The sequence below is a fragment of the Numida meleagris genome, chromosome 12 (genome assembly GCF_002078875.1).
Source record: "Numida meleagris isolate 19003 breed g44 Domestic line chromosome 12, NumMel1.0, whole genome shotgun sequence".
In the NCBI taxonomy this organism is placed as follows: Eukaryota; Metazoa; Chordata; class Aves; order Galliformes; family Numididae; genus Numida; species Numida meleagris.
In genome coordinates, this window is record NC_034420.1 from 16,627,432 (window position 1) to 16,649,349 (window position 21,918).

Below are 21,918 nucleotides of genomic sequence, written 5' to 3' on the forward strand. Positions count from 1 at the left end.
GCGCTGGCAGGGCAGCAAACATGCTTCACCGCCTCCACGTGAACCTAAAGTGCAGTGTGGAGCTGCAGTGCTGCCTGGCACAATGAAGCCACTGATGATTGCATTAGCCAGCGACTGCTAAACTAAAAATAGTGCTTGCTTTGGCTCAGAGTGAGGGTACATCTTACCAAGAGCTCAAGGCAAAATAGCTCCATGGCAAACAAACTCCTACCCCGGGCCAGTGCTGCATTTGATTGGTTTAGAAAAGGGTTCCTTGCCTAATAGGTGTCCCTCCCACTAATCCATTTCAAATGATGGGAATTCAGCTCTGCCAAACATTCATTGATTTAAAGTGGTCTCTTTTCAAGTTATCTCTGTGGTTCTTTTGTCAATGATAAATTCTGGCAGCATCCTTAGGTGACTTTTTCTCACGGCATTTTTCTGGGGATTGAAGAGATCAGGTACACTTCAGCTGATTCAGCTAAAATAAATAGAGGTGTAAAATAAAGTAATTGGGTCTTTAGCACGAATGTGAAAAAGGCAATTCAATAAAAAGCGTTCAAGCTATAGAAGCTGCACTGGGGGCAGCTAAAATACAGTTCCAGAAATGCGCAACCTCACATCAGAAATATGTAATGGATTAAAGGGCACATCCTCTGGGGTGCAATAATACATCCTTTGCTCTGCAGTAATACTTGTAGTGGTAAAGCAGTGCAGATCTCTGGCTGCAGAGGCACAGAACTGTGACCACATCGTTACTGCCCCTCAACATCCCACTTCCATGATGCTGAGGCTTTTTCCACTCCTTAGCAGCTTTAGACATGCTCGGCTCCTCTCTTCCCCCCTTCCCTGCAAAGCCAGCAGAGGCTGCATGCTTAATGAAGCTAATTAGTGTGTGTAGGATTGTTAAAACCGATGGGATTGCGAGACTAGCTCCGGAGGCGCCTGCGGCCCTGAGAAGAGAAACGCCCGCCCGGGCCTCGCTTGGGGGGGGGGAGGGGGGCGGGAACGCCCCGTCAGCGGTAACCAATGGTAACCAATGGCTGCCGCGCGTGCCGGAAGCGGAAGCGGCACCTGAGATTCCGCTTCCGGGCCACGCGGCGGCAGTGCTGTTGACAAGGTGACACGGTACCGCCATGGGCATCCACTTCGGGAACCTCGCTCGCGTGCGCCACATCATCACCTACAGCCTGTCACCTTTCGAGCAGCGAGCCATCCCCAACGTCTTCTCGGACGGGCTGCCCAACGTGTGGCGGCGGTTCAGCTCGCAGGTCTTCAAGGTTGCACCCCGTGAGTAGGCGGCGGGGCTGAGAGGAGGCCCGATGTCCTCAGGGGCTGAGGGAGGAGGAGTGGGGCAATGGGGTCTTACGGCGAGGTGTCGTGGCGTGCCTTCGTTGTGTCAGAATCACAGCGAGTGGCTCAGGCCGCTCCGTCCCTTTCCCCGTGTCAGTGTTCCGTTTCCTTTCCAGCCTTCCTGGGCGCCTACCTCCTCTACTCCTGGGGTACACAAGAGTTTGAGAGGCTGAAGAGGAAGAACCCTGCTGACTATGAGAACGACCAGTGACTGCATCACTAAGATGTTACCGCTCTGTATTACCAACAGCTTGTTGCTATTTTTGTTCATGTGACCAGAGGGACAGGAAGATAATATATATAATAATGCCTAATAAACTTTAACTTTGTCCCATGTCCTTATATGAAGTCTGTCTCTTGAAATGTTTAAAGTGAATTGCACCACGTTATCTGTCAGGTGAATTCCATACAGTGATAACTGCATTAAAATTCCCTGTGCTCAAATTGCTTTGTTTTACATTTCCAGAGTCTCTGACTCCTACTTTTTGGAAATATTTCTCAGTATAGTTAGTTGAAGACAGCCCTTGCTACACTACAGGTGATGAGAAATAACAGCACAGAGGAGAGCTCTTTGATCCCTTTATCTATCACTAGCCACTTTTTGCATGAATTAGAATATATTCTAGCCGCAGTACCTGTGAAGAACAAATAGTCTGATATGATACTGACAAAAATTGCCCAACCTGACTGATGGTTCAGAACTGAATGTGAGCTTTGACCCTCTATACAATTACCAAGTTATCATATTTCTTAATAATAATCAGATGATAAACTGCAATTCTGATGTTTGGTTAGTGTTAGATGGCTGAATTAGAAGCAGTTTCTTGGGAACTATAAGGAAGAAAACGGATTATTTTAACACCCAAGGATGATTTAAGGAACTCTTATTACTACCATTTATTTTCAAACACGTGACTACAAAATTCACCCTGTGGCTCTAAGTATACAACACACTTTGCTCTCCAAAGTCCAGAACATTTAGCTCATTCCTTTATCTTTTATTTTTCTTTGTGTTGAGCTGACTGCCTCAAATTCATGCACAAGCAAAGTAACACGTTTATCTCCCTGTCACGCTATTCCTGTAGCTGGTACTGAAAATTTATCTAATCTGCAGAGTATGACGTTCTTCTGTGATAGTTTCTTTGTGGGTTAAGGGCTGAGCTGTCTGGAAGACAAAGATGCTCAGTCTCTCACTTCAGCAAGCTAGGGGGTATGCAAATTGTATAGCTGAAGGCTTTCTTGTTCTGTTCTCCCAGTACAGTCTGAGGTTGGCAGAAACAAGTAGAGCAAGCTACTCAGTGCTGCAAGTTCTGCTAAAAATAATCTGTTTAACTCTCAGTTCAGTCCTATCTTCTACTTAAGCAAGGGAGCAATGAACTGGGTACTCCGATTCTGAGAGCTTGCAAAGGTGTCTACAGGCACGCTTCATTCAGAACTCTTAGTTATGTCCTATTTACTTGCCCTTAAAGAGCAACAGCAGTTGATTTGTAGCCTGAATAACAGAACATGTAAACTTCGTACAGCGGGAGCTTGAGTCAATACTTCATTTTCAATGCCTCTCAGCAGTTCTGTCAAGCGTGAGCAGCTCAGAACAGAGCCCAGCCTCTCTGATGAGGTCTCTGCCCCCGTTCACAGACAGCTGAACTATGTCCTGACCAGCTGCTAGACTACTGTAAACAGGTGGCACGTTCAGCTGCCGCTGGTGAGTTTACCTACAAGCCGGCAGCCCTGTGAGCCTCAAGCAGCAGCGCAGCTGCCAGGCCCCGGCTTTTCACCTTCACACTGCAGGGTCAGCAGGCGGGCTGGGGCTGCTCCCTGTCTGCTCCTGCTGCCGGCAGCGCCTGTTGCAATCCTGCTGAGCTGTTCTCATCTCTGCAGCTGCCTGCAGGCCCAGCCCGTGCAGCAGGGAGCGAGATGCAAACCCAGCACTTTGGCACGCTGCCGCAGCGATGGCTCCCACCTGCCAGGTGGTACGTGGGAGTTCAGCTGAGCAGCGTTTCAGAATCTGAACAATGTAGTTGAACATTTCTCCGTCATTTCATTTATTTCTGATTAAACAGATTGTGGCCTGAAAGGGATCTGCAACTACTAAGACACTATAAAGAACCTAGGATACAGAACGGTTTTGACATATGGTCACAAATTACTAGTTTTAGCTAGCCAAAAAAACTGAGAAATAATGACACGCTGAAGGCACTGCTCTCAGAGTTGAGATGCCATTTCAAACCTTTGCTCCACAGGTGGAGTCAAGACAAACCACTGGCTCTTTTTTTCCTGTCTCTGTTCTATAGTGCCTAGCAGAGAAAGGAGAAATTAAAACTCAGATGTATGTAAAGAAAGGATTCAGTGGAAGAGACAATCGAGAAATTCACAGCCCAATGTAAAAAAAAACAACCAACGTTGAAGTTCAGCTATTTGATCTGCAACGATTACGTAAGACGCAAGAATGTGAAATAAAGACCAGTTTTGATTCCTCCTCACCGGGAAGCAAGACAAATAAGAGGAAGAGGGAAAAGTAAGAGGAACCCCAGCAAAGGAACAAATCTCCCAGTAGTGGGTTGGAGGCAATATGCTGCAAAGGGTTTCTGTTTAATCCCAGTGAAGTTTGGGCTTCACAGTAATCATTTGTAGGCTGGAACCTGACAACATGGAAGGCATTATCTTAATCTGCGTAACTTGCCTTCCACGCTGGCACTTATGCCTCCATATTAAGCAATCACAGAAAACTGTAGCCTACTGCATTCACATTTGGATTTATAATGTAACCAAAACACAATTATTTTATACAGTACTTGCCAACCTGAAATATTTTTTAAAACAGACTGCTTCAAAATCTACATGTAGAACTTGACACAACTACTTTGGTATTCCGTTACTCTGCAACTGAAACAGTCTTTTCCTTGACATATACAGCATACTCGCCAGACGTGGCAGCTGGATGCATAAAGTATCACAGACAAAAAGAAGTAAATACTGACAAGGTGGATTTACAGAGTAGTAGTCTTCGAAACACACTACTCCTGCTTGTCTCAGTGGGAGACAAGTGGGAGAAGCATGTCTCAACTTTGAAATTTTGGAAAAAATGAGAGGCAATATGTAGTCCTTTTTAAAGATTATTTTCTCTAGGCTGTCGGCAATCTCGTATCACCACAGAAAAGTTTAAGATTCCCCTTAATTACAATCTGCCTGTCCACATCAGTGGGAGTTTTGTTGGCACCTTTTAGAACATTAATCACTAGTTACACTGTGAGATACAGAGGCAGACTAGAGCAGAGAGTGCTCATCTCAAGGAACCAGCCTTGCTACACAGAGCAACTCGCCTCCACAAAATCCTTACAACCATCAATTCTACTTTAGTGATTAGCTACCTAGAGATGAACTGCACATTAGAATCCTTGAAAGAACAGATCTATGATTTATCTATCAGTAATTACATAACTTTTACATTCCAAACCCCACACGGAAAGTATTATATCTGATTCTTAAGTACCACTTTGTGGAAAGAAAGGTTAAATGACTTGCTTGTGATTCTCTCATGCACCAAGAATGAGAAGCAGAATCAAAAGTTTGATTCTCTGCTCCAAATAATCTCAGGAGAACAGTATTCGCCTCCCAGCTGGCAAACTCAGAGCTGTGCATACTGTGAATGTCATAGAAGTCAAACAAGGTTATGGCTTTTTGATCTTCACCATGATACTGTTGGCCACCCACACTTTTGCTTGCAAGCACACAAAGGAGTTCTGGTAACATGCTAGATAGACTTTAAAGAAGGAACAGTTGGCAAATCTGGTAAGTCGACCAGACAAAGTACAAGTGGAAGGAAAGTAAATTATTAGCTAGAGAGATAGGCCTTGAACCAGATCGCTTCAGCAGATGCTAACTTTGTAATTCCCTCTTGCTCCTAAATGAACTTTGTTCCTGTAATGACTGACAGCTGATGCAGTGATAAGAGAATGAAAGTCTATAAAAATCTGGCTGTAGCTTAGGAAGTTCTATTCGGGGCTCTTCCAACCTCCTCCACCCACGGCTGCTCCTACAGTTCAAGTGGCAGCTCATACTGTGAAGATGCACTGTTTGAAAATTATGGCATTCCTTCTATTCTTCTCACTGCTGCTCAGTCAGGTAAGCAGAGATAACTATTTAAAGTGCTGGTTCAAACGTCAGGCAGCGAGGAGGTGCAAGAACGAGAGTAACTGGCAGGAGTCAGCAGTATGGGTAGAGCTCTTTTAGCAGATTCAGCATCCCAAAGAAGTAGAGTAACTGCCTATATGGGTTACTCTGAAAAGTAATTGAGCAAGTAACTCTGCCTTCCCTCCCAAAGTAACAAAAACATTGGTTTTTAATAACTATTTCTTTAGGATTTGGATTCAAGCAATTATATTTTAAGAGAATAAAATCTGAAAACAAGAAAGATATAAAGTCCTTCACTTAAAATGTTTAAGATGAGTGACCTGAGCATCAAAATGACCCGCTGCCTACTGCTGCTGCGTGTTCCTGACAGTTGGCTGCAACTCTGTTCCAGGTGCACTGTGCTTCCCTGCACCAACCACAGCCTCACAGGAGACAGAAGCGGATGACGCCTTTCTGGAGAGGAGTCTCTCTGAGACCCGTTGGAGCCTCATGCAGGGATAACAGTGAATGCATTACAATGCTATGCAGGTAACTAACCCTAATCAATACCAAGGCTCAGAGATGCTTGATGCTGTGTCATGTAGAGGAAGTTCCTACTTATTCTCAATCAAGTATGACATGGATTTAATTCTGTGCATTAAAAAAAGATGCCAGGAATAAGGATGGAGCAATAGATTCAGACCTCTTTTGTTAGCAGTACAAACAGAACAGAGTCCAAGTGCCCTTGATGACAAGCCTTAGCCATTGCAATGCAACCCCAAAAAAGTCATCTTATAAAAAAGAACACAGAATTCTAGACTGAATTTAGGTAATGACTTAGAGGCCTTAAAAATTAATCCTTCTTAAAGCTAATACTGTTCACTTTAAAGCATATATTAATTAACAGTGACTACTTAAGCTCACAGTTTAAAGATAGCTAAAACACTAAAGCAAACATTCCTCGGTTCTCATGCACATTAGGTACGAGTAAATTATCCAAATACATACAAAAAGTGATGTTAAAGTTACTTAGTGACTGAAAGCTGATTTTGTGTGGCACCTACTGTACTCCTGCCAGAAAGCAAATGGAAGAGCAGAATATATACATCATCTACATGCAAATGCTACAGCAAAAGGTAGTCAGGCTCCTCTTTTGTTTGCATTTGAAATGCATCCTCTGGTTCTACCGACTAACATGGATGAACCGCAACAGCAGCTACTGGAAGATAAACAGACAGAAAGGTGTCTGTTATGTATAACTTATAGACCACTACCTGACTAGACCTGGGTTAACTCGTACTTTGGAGTCACCATTCAAAGCAAAAAACATAAAATGAATGAAGTCAAACTGAATCGAGTTAGTGATATCAACAGCAGCACCACTGCGACAGCTGAGTGAGAGGAGCACTGCTAGGGCCAGACAGACCTGTGCAAGCCCTGCAAGGCCACCAGCCTGAGCTGTCAGCGCCTGATGATGTTTTGTTCTCCAGAAAGAACCGCTGCTTCCTCAGAACGGCCTCCGAGTGACCTGTCACTAAGAAGAACACCCGTCACTGTTACTGCTACCACGGCTCAGCTCTACTTGTGACGTATTTATTGACCACTCAGAAGCGACGACAGCAGATCAGCAAGAAGTACATTCAACTTTTCTGTCATAAGAACTGGCAAAAGGACTTCAAAGAGATGGAGAGCATTCGCTCACCGAGGCTGTACCTCTGCGCCACGCACTGAGGATGACTCTCTGGCCAAGCTCAATAAAAGGACTCTGCATCTCATGCTTGTTCTGTTTTGTTTTTTTGTAATTGTTCACATATATATTTTTTTTAAGGTGTGTATTAAAAATTTATATTCAGCAAACTACCTGGGTTCTTCCTTGCATCCTGTGACCAAAGTGTATGGTGAGAGCACTTCTGCTTGAAATGCCTGAGGTGCTTATTGCACAGTGGACTTTAGACATTTATCCTTCAACCTGGCAAGCGCATAAAGTTGATCACGCTTCCATCTCATTTCAGTCTCAACAGCTGAACTCTTATCCGTACTTCAAATAAAGGCCTGTTAGAAGAGAGAGCAAACAAACTGATAATAATAGTGCTAGCAGATTCTATATACTAAATATATCTGGTGATAACTGGCAGAAGTATTTACTTTTGAATTATTTCTAATCAAAATTGCCTACGTCCTAAGCTGACCTCCCCGCCTGAAGTATCCCATTATTTCAAAATACCTTTTATCAGAATCAGATTTTGACCAGATACGCGTTAACTCAAAGAGCTGAGGGAAACAAAGCTACTTTTGATTGACAAACATCAACGGGCCTGAGACACACACGTAATGAATGGTATCTTCCCTTCTTACACAGAGAGCGTGGGATCAAAAAAGAAACCTCTGCTTAAAGACACAACAGCAGGGAGCAGACAGCCCATTCCACAGACAGGACCACGCTGAAGTTTAATACAGAAAATCTATTTGATATTTATTAAACTTAGTTTCTCCAGTTACAGTCTTGCATTGTACAAAGCATTTTAATGACACAGTAGTTAAAAAGATCTTTACAAATTGAAATGTGATACCCTTTTCTCCAAATATTTTAATTGCCATAAATTTGTTTAAAAATACACATTAAACGCATGTTTCAGACACTAAACTTTCTATAATCTCAATACCACAAAATACATAGAATATACTATACAGATGTGGAAAAAATCTAGTTAGTATATAATACTTTGCTCACCATTAACAGCTTTATTACGTGAAATGCACATACTGACTTAGAAATCCTAATTTTGAGCCCCAAAGTACCCTTTGAAATTTCAAATGTATTGCAACAAATAAAATCACAGTCGGTGTGTTCTTTTCGGTTTTGGTTGGAGACAGATGCCTAAATATTCAGATAGAAACAAAACGTAACACATGGACTTGTCATGTACAAAGCGTGACACAGAGACATCCCATTAGTTACTAGCAGTACCTTTCTGTATGATTCATAAGGGCTTCATTTATAAGTGACAGGTGAAAAGTTACCTTCCCTCACCCACAAACCCTCCCCCAAAAAAACCCTTCTTCATCAAATAATAATTTCAATTAAGATAAAGGATTTTTAATAAATATATAAGCACTTTATCCTCCATATACAAAATTTCTTAAAACAATTTAAAAGGGGGACCAGATACAAATGTCAGGAACTGTGCTTGCAAAAGTCATGCCTGGTCCTTAGAGTTGAGTTTTCGGATGTGTGACGTCAATGCAGCCAAAAAGAAACGCTGCAGAAGCACTGTGCACCCAACGACACTGATTTCTAGGGCTGCATATAAAAACCGAAGTCGGGGAACACTGCATTCCATTTGCCTGTATCAGCTCCATGAGCAAACGCGGAGAGGTACGACAGGAATTAGAGACGTTTCCATTAAGTTTCCAGATGAGATTAAAACATTTACATAAAGATAGCCTATATATACTCTACTGCTGTAACACAGCGTTTCAAATTGCTCAGTATAGTGTATTCAATTGAAACTCAGCTGAGATCGGCAGAGAGCAAAGAACTAATGCTGCTGACGGCTGATCTAGCAAAGACCAGAGCTCGTACTGAGACAAAAATGGACTTAGCACACAGCTAACCCCTCCCTCCCTGCCTCCCCCCGCCCCCCAACACCGCTGCTTTCAAATGGCATCATGGCGTCAGAAACCAATTCCTTGAAAAGTAATGGAGTTAGACATACATCACGATTCCCTGATTGATTGTGTTTAGGTAACTTTCACACTTAGGAAATTTGCCTCCTGGAATAGCTCTGTATTCGTCTGAGTTGGCCACCAAAAGCTTTGGCTACTCTTCACATTTAAAGATATCCAGCATTAACATGCAGGTTTCCGTAACACTGTTTCATTAGATGGAGTAATTTAAACCCTGACCAAAATACGTGTCAGAAATCTAAAAATTTGGAAGTTGCTTACTCCCCAGTGGGTAATTCAAACTCGACTTGCTCAGGCCCTTAACATAAATGCTGCAGTGACAGTAAATATCGGTTAGGTAAATGAAATATTAAATACAGCAAAGGTAGTCTCTCTTTCCAATAGTCTCCCATTTTGGAAAACTACATAATTATCTGCCTACGGCTTTATTTTACTTGCCCCGGGCAAGCACATCATCATTTCCATAAAGTACTCACTCTCTGTATGTTGGGGCCATTCATAAATACATTTCAGGGCTTTTTTTTTTGGTTTTTTTTTTTGTTATCACAGCAATCAAGCCTCAGCAATCTAAAGGAATATACATTGCACTCCTGTATAATATGCAAGGTTTGTCACCAGTAAGATGGCGACTCAGCACTCAATAAATAATATATCAATATAGTCAGTTGCACCATAATCTAAAAACAAGTATAACATATACTTTGGACAGACTGATTTCATATATATATACATATATATTAAAAGACACATACAATACAAATTGCATACTGCCATCAAAAGCCAAGAAGAGCCATCCACACGCTCTACTTTATGGCTAATAGTTTCAAATCAAAATAAAAGTATCGGGCTGTTTTACTCTGGTGTCCTGAAGATTTGTTTATAAATAGAAATGGTTGCACCTCATCATCTAGGAACCTGCAAGTTTCACAGCAAATCCAAATAACATTGACATCTGAGCAAGCCTAGTCTGATTAAGCCATTTTTAAGATTCGCCAACTGGGACCGCGTTCAGTAAGGGAATTAAAATCGCAGCGTTGATATGTATTCAAGATACAATCGTTTAGGGAATCGTTGAGGAAGCTGGCAGTTAGGGATTCCCTCCTTAGCCACCAGTGGGACCTGCCTTAGCGCTGGCGCGATGTGCATTTCCACTGCTGTTGTACAGAGGTTAAAAAAAAGGACCGAGTTCGAGCGTTAGTCTGCATTTTGGCATCGGGATGGAAGCATGTTAAGTATTTGCTTTTTTTTTTTTATAGCTATGAAATCTGACAAAGTCCACAACTTCTGTCTTTGAAACAACGGTAAATCCCAAGTCAGATATGCTTTTGGAAGCGTGAAATTTAAGTTACTCTGCTTGAAATAGCCACAGATGAATAAGGCATTTCTTTTCAAATAACAAGACCACTGCGTATCTCCCGTACGGACAGAAAACCCGGGACAGCACTCTCGGGAATATTTCCCTGTGACGGATTCTGTTCAGCTGGGACACTTTCAACCATTTCAGGTCCACATTTTGACACAATGTAAGAAGTCCTCCTGTCATTGGGAAGACGATTTTTTAAGATCCGCCGACCTGGGGACAAGCGATACGTTTTTTTTAAAGAGACAATCGCGTGTGACACCAAAAGGTATTTGTGGGACTCTAAGGAAATGAACAAAATAAATTCCCAGAGATGAGACCATTCCTGCTTACAGTCATGGTCGCTGTGCACAAAGGAGCAAGCCGAAAGCAGCCGCGCCGGCCACTGCAGCGCTACACGAACAAATCAACTGCGAATGCAACTTCTACAAAGGTATTGTTTATATAGCGTCAAAAGTGTGCTAGGCACTTTAGAGTATTAAAGGAAAAAATGAGTTGACAGTGTCCCATTAACCAGGATGCAGAGTCTGAGGGTACAGAGCTCTGCGTCTAACAGCAAACACCAAAAGAAACGCGACCTTGCACAGTGATTCAATAGAAAGGGTGCTCCAACCAACAGACCTGATCAGAGAGTCAGCTGTAACGGGAGAAGTCACAGGTCCGCTAACCACGGCTCGGTTCGTATGTAGCAAAGCTCTTCTGGAAGTACAAAACACGTTGGAACGCAAAGGAAGCTCTACGAATATGCAGCTACCTTTTAGTAGGTTACTCATTTGCAAAACTTCTAAACTCTTAAAGCCCATAGGACATACTGCAGTACTAAGGAGCGTAGAATTCGATTCCTTCTTTCGAGGTTGCCATGATTTTGGCACTTCACCACAACTACACAAAACTTTAGTGCAATATTTTTTTTTCCTGAACGTGCGCGTTCGTATCCGGTACAGAATTAAGGGTTAAATGGGAGATAAAACAAAGCAGCATTCCACAATCGCGCTCTAAAGTTTTCAGAGCTTGACTCTTTAAAAGGGGACCACTGCAATGAGAAGTCAGTTCGCATGACAGACACTGGTACTTTTAAAAAGGAAATGGAATTTTACCCAAGTACTGCAGAAGACCACTGCATACAGTATACCTGGTCCTGCTGTAAAACATCTTGTAAACAGTTCATAAAATCTTCATCTAAAAGTAAGGCATAAGGCACACCAGACATGTTAGGGGCACTAAGCAATACTGAAAGCAGTAGCATTTTAAACCTTTGACTCAGACAAGCACCTCACGTGGAAAGGTACTTTGGTTTGCACGTTTTGAGAGCAGTTGATTGCAACTCCACGAAGTATTACTGTTGCACCAACTCACTTCCTCTCAAGTGAATATTCTGCTCCATCAAATGCATCAAACATGAATGGGACCTTCGTTAATATGGGGTAAATACAAGTTTTAAATCCATTCTGCATCAAAACGATTAGACAACTTCCCTGTAATAGCAGGTGTGCTCCCCACCCCACAATGGCTGTTGCACTGTCATGCTGTAGTGTCCATTAACCATCAGACCCTAAAAGGAAAAAATGGACCTCCGTCTCTACTTAAGATTCCTGATTTTCCAGTCAATGAAAAAGATGCAAATGACAGTTCTGGTAGGAATTTAACTACTGTTGGTTTTTTTTTTTTTAACCACAAAACTGCTGATTTTGCAAGTGTCAAAAAAGGACAAGCAAGGAAACAAAACGTGTTTTAAATGAAGAGATATAAAAAAGCACAAGATTGTCCATTTCAGAAACTTTTCCTATATGCATCGCACCTATCAGGCCGAAGTTCATTCCTACACCATTACTCTGATATTACAACAAATGCAAATTACTGCAATGTTTTGTGATTTGTTATAGTGTTAATCAATGCTTTGAAACTGCCTTGAAAGCAACCCAAGTCAGAGCCAGCTAAATATTTTTTCCATATAAATTTCTTTAAAATTCATTTAAACGAAGTATTTTAATACGTAGAAGAATATCTGGAATTTTTCTATTTAGTACAAATTCTGCAATAATAAAACTCTAGCTGTCATTTATTAGTTGATTCATAGGCATTAGGCATGAAAAGTATGGTGTTTCTACACGTTAGAACCTATCAATCCTAATTCCTTTTACAGGTTCTACCACCACAAGACATTACAGAGTAACAAAGCTCACAAAGTACTTAAATAAAGTGTCTATGTTTAATTTTTCCTAAGTACTTGAAAGGGTAAATTTAGGGAAGAAACAGCTAAAAAGTGCCCCACATCGGGCTTTTCAAAATTAAAATAAAAAAAAAATTAAAATAAATAGGATTTAAACCAACTATTTATGTATTATGTCGGGAATTCCAATGACCTAATCTATCCATGATAGATTAGCAAAGCTACACCTTTATATGTCGCAAATTCAAAAACATTTAAATAACTTAAAAAGGGAATACTGAAGGAGTCCATTAACAAGATAATTTTGGGTTAAAACACAAAACACAGATCAGGATGGGAGACATGTGAAAGCATTCCTTGCTCTTAGTGTCAACTAAGCAATGTGTTATGGCAGTCTTCCTTATTGACATGACACAGTGTTGTGGAGATAAATCAGAGGCAGCGAGAAAAACGTGTTCTATTTTCCATTCCTTCAGTTCAAAGTATCACTTGGCATCCAGGCGCAACCAGTGTAGTCCCTGACGGGTGTAACGCACTAGGTCTGTCATGATGCTTGAATTGAAAACCAGAGGGCCCATAGCTTTATCCAGTTCAGCAAAGAACTCTAAAACAACAGAAACACAAATTAGGCACGATCTTTCGCACGGGCTGCTGTATGGGGAATACTGCACTCCCTGAAAAAACACCCTTTCAGCACAAATCTTTCGGATCAAGACAGAAGAAATGAAGGACAGCTGAATGATGGCAGAAGAAAAATAAAGGAGAGGTCCTTGCTGGTCCATTTCTGTACTATTTTGCAGGAGACTGGTTGGTAAGCATAATTACACTATGGTTTAACTGCTGCAAAACATTCTTGGCCTTCTCCCTCTAACGAGTATACTCGCTTCAGTATTTCAGAAAAGGAAATGCACCGAGTTCTACTTCCTCCAGAGAACAACTTATGGGAAATGCAAGATTTATTTATTTATTTTAAGCGTAGCTGGTAAGAAATGTGACATCTCCAACACCACCTGACAACCAAGACAGCCAGCCCAGGACACCACAGACATCGAAGGAATTACTTTCCATCTTTCTTTTGCAGAGGACCCTATTAAGTACCCTGTGCATTAACTGTAACTCCAACACTGAAAACCTGTTAGAATTTCAGCACAACGTGCATGTCTGAGGCTATAACCCGCCTTTGCCTACCCTTACCTTTCTGTTCTTTAGACAGCTGTTCAGCTTGGTCCCAGATTTCAGTGGCATAGAGGAAGTTGGATGTAACTTGGACATAGCTGGCTGCCATCTGATGGATCCTCTGGGGGATCGTCACCGAAGACCCGCTCCCTGAAGGGTTGGCTGCCCCAGAAGAGTAATTTCCTGAATTCCCTGGAGACAGCTTTGGAGAGACCGGAGATGGCATACCAACAGGCTTGCTGCTTATCCAAAGAAAAACATTAAATTGTAAAATGCACACGCAAGTACATCAGGGGCATCATGCAAACCTCTCTTCCTACAGCTCAGAACATAGGATGCTAAAGCACTCCCACTTCACGCACCAACAAGTCAGGATTTGCTCTGCAACAAGGGAGCTTTTGAAAATCCCTGAGGCTCCTCCAGCTCCTGTATTTTAGCTTCATAACCAAAATCAATACGCAGCATTTTTCAATTAAATTCATTGTTTAAACAAATTGAACCTTACATAGTAATAATGAGAAAAATTAAAGCAAGGCAATTATACTACCATTATATTATATTTTCAAGTAACATGATACAAATCTGAAATGCCCTCTTGAAATTCCATTTTTTTTTATTTTTATAGAGTAATCTATAAAAAGTCTGCTGTTACATCTCAAGTATAGAAGTAAATTGCTATACTATGGAAGAGCCAGTTGTGAAAGTACTTGGAGCCATCTGGGCTAAAAGCGCATTGCTGCAGCACTAAGAAAACTATTGTTTTGAGGGAAAAAGCATTATGTAAAACAACAAACCACTGAGACAAGTGGCCTGTGTGTTAACGACACACCGAGGTTGTTTTTGTTCATTCCTCCCAACAAGGGGTTGCTTGAGAATATTTCCGTGCAGCGGCCTTCTAAACCTCTTATCAGAATACTCATCTGAACAATGGAATCAAAATCTAGACCTTAGAACAATTAGGAATTAGTTCAAAAACAACCAAAAAGTGAAAAGCTGCTCTTTGAGCACCTCAGACTCGCAGTTTATCTGGAAAATGAGCTATAAATGTAGAAATACAGGTAAACTTTCATTACCTACCTTCCCATACCAGGTGACGGTGCTTGAGAATTATTATAGGAATTCTGTGAGGGAAAAATAAATTTGTTACCGGATTTATGTTTATACCTCAGCTCGTTATATTTTGTCTGGTTATTTAATTGGTCATTTCTGAACATATGAGCTCTCATGGCTTTTCTTTTAAGCAATAATCAAATTCCCAAATAATATCAAAGTACTTTCAAATTTGGGAAAACCATCCCTGTCACTGATGACTAAGACACGAATCAGCAAAGACAGTGAAGTTTTTGCTGATAGAACAAAGCCAAAAGAAAAACATTTTTAAATTCTCTTTGAAGCCAACTAAATTTACTAAAAACAAAAGCTGCACCAAATTATTAACAGGAAGCTATCATATTAGGACCAATGGGTTGATGACATTATAGTCACGCTGTATCCTCCCAGCTTTAAGCTACTCAGCTTGAATATACGTTCAAGGTCCAGTCCTAAATTAGGGCATACTGGAAGTTCACATGCAGCAGTCTGAATACTGGACAGAGGAATTTTAAGTGATGTAGAGCATCAATTTGATTAGTTTTTTTAATATTTGAAGAAAATATATATCCAATTACCTTCAGATGTTCAGTCAGAGTTTTAGAATATTTCAATGCACTTTCCTTTTTCAGTTTGAAAAGCCTTAGGTATAGGAGAGATTGGCACCGAAGACTAACCAAAGACAGAACAGCAAAACATTTACAGTTAAAGCCAAGTTTATCACAACACACTGAAATTCAAAAATCCAGAACCTGTGCTTTTAAAAGCTTTCTCTCTCAACCCAGAGAAGCCAGTTGTTAAATTGCAACTAGCAGAAGTCCCACATCACCTTTAACTTCTCAAGAAAGTAAAGAACAGTTCTGAGCCTTAAGCTGAAACTACAGTTTGCAGTGACTTTGCTGATACAAGTCATCTCCAGTTCTGAGCTCAGCAGACAACACTCATTTACTCCCTAGGGAAGGGGTTCATTTATTTTTTTCTCACGTCGGGACACACTGAGTCTGGTGTATTCTGCCATAGTCTCTCTTTTCCACCTGACACAGTTGGCTCTGTTCCGCTACTTCCTGCAGCCATTTAATTAAGAAAGGAGGCAAGCAACAATTCTTAACAGCCATTCCAAATTTTGCCATATCACACAGCAAGGACCCCAATCCTTTCTGCTGTTACTCCTCTCAAATCCAACAGAAAACTTCATCTTTCCAAGAAAGTTTCAAATCAGAAGCATAAATTGATCCAGATGAGTAACCAGTGAGTGCTGATTATGCTGTTTTTCCAAAAATTAAAGCCAAAATCCAACAACAGTTTGCTTGTTAATGCAATCACAAAGTTTTCTGAAGCATTTACAGCCCAATATCAGCTGATTACACAATCAACTCAACAATAATCTGTTATTTTTGAACAGTATAATTTACAAAGAGAGAAAATGGAGAGCTCAGTTCATCAACAGTAATTTTATCAAAACATTAAGGATGATGAAATTCACAGAGATTCCTCTATCATTTCTAGCCACGTCACTTCATTGCATGCAACAGACAACTGAACAATGACACCACATTCTAAAATAAAAGCACTAACTGACATAATGTTACGGAAGTCAGAGCTGAAAAAAGTCATTTTTTTCATAGCTTAAAGGCTTATCCTCTGTTAATAACATGCCCTCCATCCCAATTTACAGCAATCAGATCTATAGCATTCATTGTTCTGTACAGTCAAATGGAAAACTCCTATTTGGTTCAAAACACCTGAAAACTCAGTGTAAGATGGCATTTCACAGAGAGAAAGCATTTCCAATTAACCAGTGCATAATATGAAGTTCAGGATACACGTACCAAAGCACTGCCAGCCTTTTATCTGCAGCCGTAGCATCCGGTGCCAAGTAATTCTTCAGTTTCATAGTGTACCTACAAACAAATTATCAACAAGAAAACAATCTATCAAGTAAACAAGAAAGTAAAATATTACACTATCATTTATCAGTCACCAAAGTTCTTACAAAATTCTAATTTCAACTCCTTCACTGTTTCAGGTCCCTCCCCACAGACCCTAAACAGAATGTGGCCAGATAATAACTAGAATAGTTTTGCTCTGCACGTGTTACAAACTGTTGAGACATCAAGATCCTTGGAGTAAAGGATCTCAACCTTCAAGAACACACTTTAAGCTTCAGCAACTGGAACAAAGTGGCAAGTGATCCATTCTTAATGGAGAGTAAGGGACTTCAAAAGTTAGCAGCAAAACGTCAGTAAAATGGCGAAGCTCCAATTTCCAGACCTCTTCCCTGACCACTGGAGTTTTGTACGTGCTCTACAATGCTTACTTGATTAATTCCACAGTTTCTGAATACATAGGGAACGGGGACTTGGATTCCTGAGCATTTTTCTCCAATGCATTCCCACACTCAATGAACGACACTACTGCATCTAGGTAGTACACAGCCTTCTCGAACCTGTCAGACTGAGAAGATTGGAAAAAACAAACAAACAAGGAAAATATTGAGAGGAAATACCAGAAAGTTCTAGTACAGACAGGCAGCAACACAACAAAAGCAGTAAACAAAACCCAGAATAATTTGCAAATACTGGATAAACATTGCAGACTTACTTACCAATGCATCTGCATTATGTTTTAACTTCTTTGCTTCCTGTAAATAATGATCAGCTGAGTAAGTCCTACAATAGAAGACACACATTTATGGACTCAGACCACTTACACTGCACTTCCTTTTATGACATAACTTTGTTAATGTTACAGCTTTCACTTTTTCCCCCCTCCAACTCAAGTTACAGTAACAGGAGTTACTGTATCACAATCCCATTCTGGTAGATTTGCAGTTTCAAAAACGAAGGCTCCTCTCAGCTACCAAAGACAACAACTACTCACTGTGGGTGAAGCAGGCTCTGTTAAGAAAAGAACAGGCAGACAGGCAGCAGCGATACTCTGAAAGGGTGCAATGGACCCATCAACACTTAAAAACAGAACAACCCTGCACTATTTAAGTTCTACTGTTTGGTCCTTTGATGTTCTGCAGGAACGCACAGGGCAGGCTACAGATCCTTCTCAAGGAGTGCACTGACTGCCAAGTAAATGGTGCACGGAGCAGGCAGAGAAGTACACTGCTGCAGGAACAATGTGCATGCAGATCTCCAGAGCATAAACTAGTATTGAACATCTTTTGTGAAGCAAATAGGACAACCCTTCTCCACAGAGAGCTTGCTGTACTCCAAGATTAGCATCCCCACAAAGGGAAAGGCGCGCTCTGCTTTTCTTACCTGTCATCAAAAACAAGTTTTGCTCTTCTTGACTTTGAGCTCTCTGTAGATGGAGCAGAAACAGGAGGGCAGTTTGATGAATTGTTCAGAATCTTTTCCTGAAAGGAAAATTGTTGCCTAATCATAAACGTCAAGAAAAAGTAAATCTTTGTCTTAAAAAAAATAAAAAGAAAAAAAGAAGCATTTATTGTATAAATTTTTCCCACGACTTCACACTCTATAAGCAATAGGGCCAGTTTTGTAGCTGCTTTAGCTGCCATTCACCATACAACAACACAGCCTCCCTTAGGCTTTCATCTCATGCTGGAACAGGCGAGGACACAGAGGCTATAATCAAGCTGAGCCCTAATACACTAGGAGATCTCCCATATTGCTAAATCCTGATTTTCCACTCTGAACAAAGAGGCCACACATATTTTCAGGTCTTCTCACATCTCTCAACAATAAACTCTGCTGAATGTCTCTAGCTTGAAAAGATTAGTATTTCACAAACACTGTCTTCAAGGAGAAATAACAGCTGTCCTTACAACACACTGTCCTTGCTCCCCTTAATTATACATGGCTCAATGTGACACTTCAGGCTAAAGACAGGACACTAAAACATCCTGTGAATCCTAAGTGAATCTGTTCTTACTAGTTCAACAGCATACAGCAACTTCCCAGCTTCAGTGTGCTTTCAGCTCTTTGGATTTTTCATGACCAAAGGCCAACTGCATAGAGCATTTCATAACCTGCCTTTATCAGATCCTTGCTAATCAGAAGGATCTCGAAGTTGCAAGGCACTAGATCTGCACAGCAATGCACTATCTACCAGTGTAACCCTGAAACGCTACCAAACATGCAGGGAAATGCAGGAAGAATATACTACTTCTAGAAAGGCATGACTAAGCATATCCAAAGTGTGAAAAGATAAACATCAAACAAGTTAACAGCTGGTTTAGGGACAGTTCTATGCTGACGAATAAGGAAAGGCCACAGCAGCAATCTACGAGGCGAATCTGCTACCTACAGGCTTCCTGAAGAGCCCTGTGCAGATACTGATGCACACAACCTTCCCACGTTTCTAAAATCGCATAGTAATGGCATCTAAATTAGTCCAGCAGGTCTCCCAGTTTAAATATTGCATGAACTCCACCCTGATGACTAAGCTACTTTCTACCACTGCTAATGGCAATTTGCTGCTTTACTCCTCCCCAAATCAATTATCCTTCCTGAACATTTTAGAGCACTCAGACAAACGGTACACCTTCAGCTCTGGAATCCCAAAGACAAAGCTGAAATCCCTCCAACTTAAACATATTACACTAAAATCTGGCTATACGACAGAAATTGCCCTACGTAGGTACCCAGATGTCCTCACAAGTTAATTTCTGTCCAGTAACACACATTTTTATACTGATGAAAAAGCACATCACATTTCATGACCTTACAGTATCATCATATAAAATTTTTGAAACCCACCAACTAAACATGTTCTTAATCTAAGTTTCTTAGAAAGTGTTTTCTGCATCACCTTTACAACAATGTTTTCTCTACTCTAACCACTGAGAGCTCTGTACCCTTCTGAGCTGGAATCAGAAGAACCTTTCTAGAGTCCTAGGATGAAAAATGAGAGCCATAGCTTTGCATCCCAGCACTGTGCACAGAACCAGCTCCTGCTCTCCTTAAAATGAGGACAAGATCTGTACCTGCTCCAGTAACATAAGAGTAACCTCATTGTTTCATTCTGGGTAAACAGATTTGTAGTGATATTTCTCATTAACAAATTAAACAGCAAATAAGCAGCACCTGTAATCAAAAGATGACTAAACTCACTTCAGTCATTAACATAGATATTTGGTAGGAATAAACATTAGTATTCAAAAATCTCTCCCCACTTATTTTCCAATTTAGTCTTAAGCACCATGGTGTGAAACAAGGCAAATCTGACACTAATTACATTTCAACTTCAGCTGCAAATTATTTAGATCAAACTGTGCACATCAAACTGCAAAGCCAAGAAACAAGTTCAAGGCATTCACGGAACAAGCCCTTTACCTTTGTTTCCTTAGCACTGCTAGAACCCTTCCCCTCCATCTTCTTCTGTTTAGAAGAGGAGCTGCTTTTACTGCCGCCGCTGCTGTCCTTACTAACATTGCTGCTGGACTTCAAGGATGACGACTGGCTGACTGTCCTCTTCCGGGACCCGTGCTCTTGTTTGGAATCCTTCTGAAGGACTGGGGCAGCAGGAGATGGCAGCAGATCCTTCTCTTTAACAGCACTTGGTTTTAAAGACCTGGTCAAAATGAACACATTCAGTTTTGATTTTTATTTTTTAAAATAGAAATAAACAAAGGGATCCAGCATCACTTTTTTTTCGTTAATCAAACCCCTCCCCCCCAAAATAAAAAAACCAACAAGGTTTTTAATGTTAAACATCGCAAGCCAGATTCAGAGGAAGAGAGAGAGAATAATCACCACAGTAACTAGATGTTATGAAGCCTGGCTGAACTAGTTTGCACCATTTTATCTGTTCTGACCTGAAAACGCAGAAGGCAAGTTCTAACCATAAAACCACATCCCTCAACAGTTCTTAAAAACACCCTAACCACTGGTAATGTCAGAAATTAATGACAACGTTAGCGCCAGTCTGTCTACTGCAGACGAGTCAGTCTAACAGCTCAGAAAAAACATGGCCCAGACAGTTGCTCTCTAGAAGCCACGAGCCTTTTGGTACAGTCTTACCTTGGCTGCTGAGGACTCCAGTTGCCTAATCCTGCCTTCCCTTTTCACAGAGAACAGTACATGAAATAACTATCTATACACAGCTTTTTAAAAACCATGTTGTTGCATTTAACCAAGTGTCTTTCAGGTAACCACACTAGCAATCAAAAAAATATTAGGAGTAAAGGAAAAAACAAGGTAGACAAGCATCCGTTTTTTCTACATTTCCTAACAAATACAAAGAATGCGTTTAACTCAGAAAGACTTCGAGCATCCGCAGCCAGAAGCTGTAGCTTCTCACACATCAGTCATTTTACAAATCCAAGGGATTTTTTTTTTTCCATGACATCATTATACTAGCTGTCAGTTGTTTGATCTGAAATAGTATATCAAAGGTGAACCCTTTGTATTAGGGTTTACTTTATTTTTGTTAAATAAACAATTGTACTTAGTCAATGCTTTTGGTTACGGAAATGAATTTCCACCAACAACTAGTGGAGACTTGAAACTAAATCAGTCTGAAGAATAAGAAGCCATGAAATGTTACCCACTGATTAATAACGAGGCGTTTTGTTGTGGAGGGAGGGGAAGAAGGTAAGGGAAAGGTGGAGATGGGCATCAGTCTTCTCCTTGATCACACTGAGCCTTCAGTGCTGAAAAGACAGGCAAGATACTCACTCCCTACTGCTAGAAGTCTTGTGTCCTGATGGAGCTTTTTCTTCCAGTTTCGTTTTCTTGCTTTCACCGGCTCTGTTTTCATCCTCATTCTGAACACAGCAAACAAGAAACACATCCAGATAAATGTCTACATCTACAGCTTCACTGAGACAGTCAATTTTCATATTTAACACATTTAATTCAGTGGGCATCTTGCAGTGTACAGAATAAGACCTGCACAGGCCAAAAACATTCCCTGAAGCATCTAGCTTGTATCAAATATTTGAAAAGTGGCAGTGTCAAGTAGCTCATTTTATAACAAACATATCGCTATGAAATACCAGAAAAAATCTGCCAAAGGCTTC

At 40.9% G+C, this 21,918-nt stretch overlaps 2 protein-coding genes across 6 annotated transcripts in view; one reads left to right on the forward strand and one right to left on the reverse strand.

Annotated features, from left to right (window-relative positions):
• Positions 1,050-1,680, forward strand: LOC110405544 (cytochrome b-c1 complex subunit 8). Its single transcript, XM_021410930.1, has 2 exons — positions 1,050-1,269; positions 1,449-1,680. Exons 1-2 carry the CDS (start codon positions 1,116-1,118, stop codon positions 1,541-1,543), a joined length of 249 nt encoding a protein of 82 aa, XP_021266605.1. The 5' UTR covers positions 1,050-1,115; the 3' UTR covers positions 1,544-1,680.
• Positions 7,279-21,918, reverse strand: part of AFF4 (AF4/FMR2 family member 4) — a 50,740-nt gene continuing 36,100 nt past the window's right edge. For 3 of the 5 annotated variants that reach the window (XM_021410332.1, XM_021410333.1, XM_021410331.1), the window contains exons 14-23: positions 21,575-21,663; positions 20,231-20,468; positions 18,194-18,291; positions 17,530-17,593; positions 17,242-17,378; positions 16,754-16,825; positions 15,503-15,596; positions 14,913-14,956; positions 13,854-14,074; positions 7,890-13,263 (exon numbers count right to left, since the gene is read on the reverse strand). In XM_021410332.1, coding sequence (XP_021266007.1) covers positions 13,145-13,263; positions 13,854-14,074; positions 14,913-14,956; positions 15,503-15,596; positions 16,754-16,825; positions 17,242-17,378; positions 17,530-17,593; positions 18,194-18,291; positions 20,231-20,468; positions 21,575-21,663 — 1,176 coding nt within the window. In that variant the 3' untranslated portion in view covers positions 7,890-13,144. Of the gene's footprint in view, positions 7,495-7,889; positions 13,264-13,853; positions 14,075-14,912; positions 14,957-15,502; positions 15,597-16,753; positions 16,826-17,241; positions 17,379-17,529; positions 17,594-18,193; positions 18,292-20,230; positions 20,469-21,574; positions 21,664-21,918 lie in introns of those variants that run through there. The other 2 variants (XM_021410334.1, XM_021410335.1) reach the window with 2 other exon arrangements.

What these genes read in the sequence shown, in the direction of transcription:
- LOC110405544 (XM_021410930.1), top strand. Translation starts at nt 1,116, where the DNA reads ATGGGCATCCACTTCGGGAACCTCGCTCGCGTGCGCCACATCATCACC. An exon ending in GGTCTTCAAGGTTGCACCCC is followed by an intron (nt 1,270 to 1,448) that starts GTGAGTAGGCGG and finishes TTTCCTTTCCAG; the next exon opens with CCTTCCTGGGCGCCTACCTC.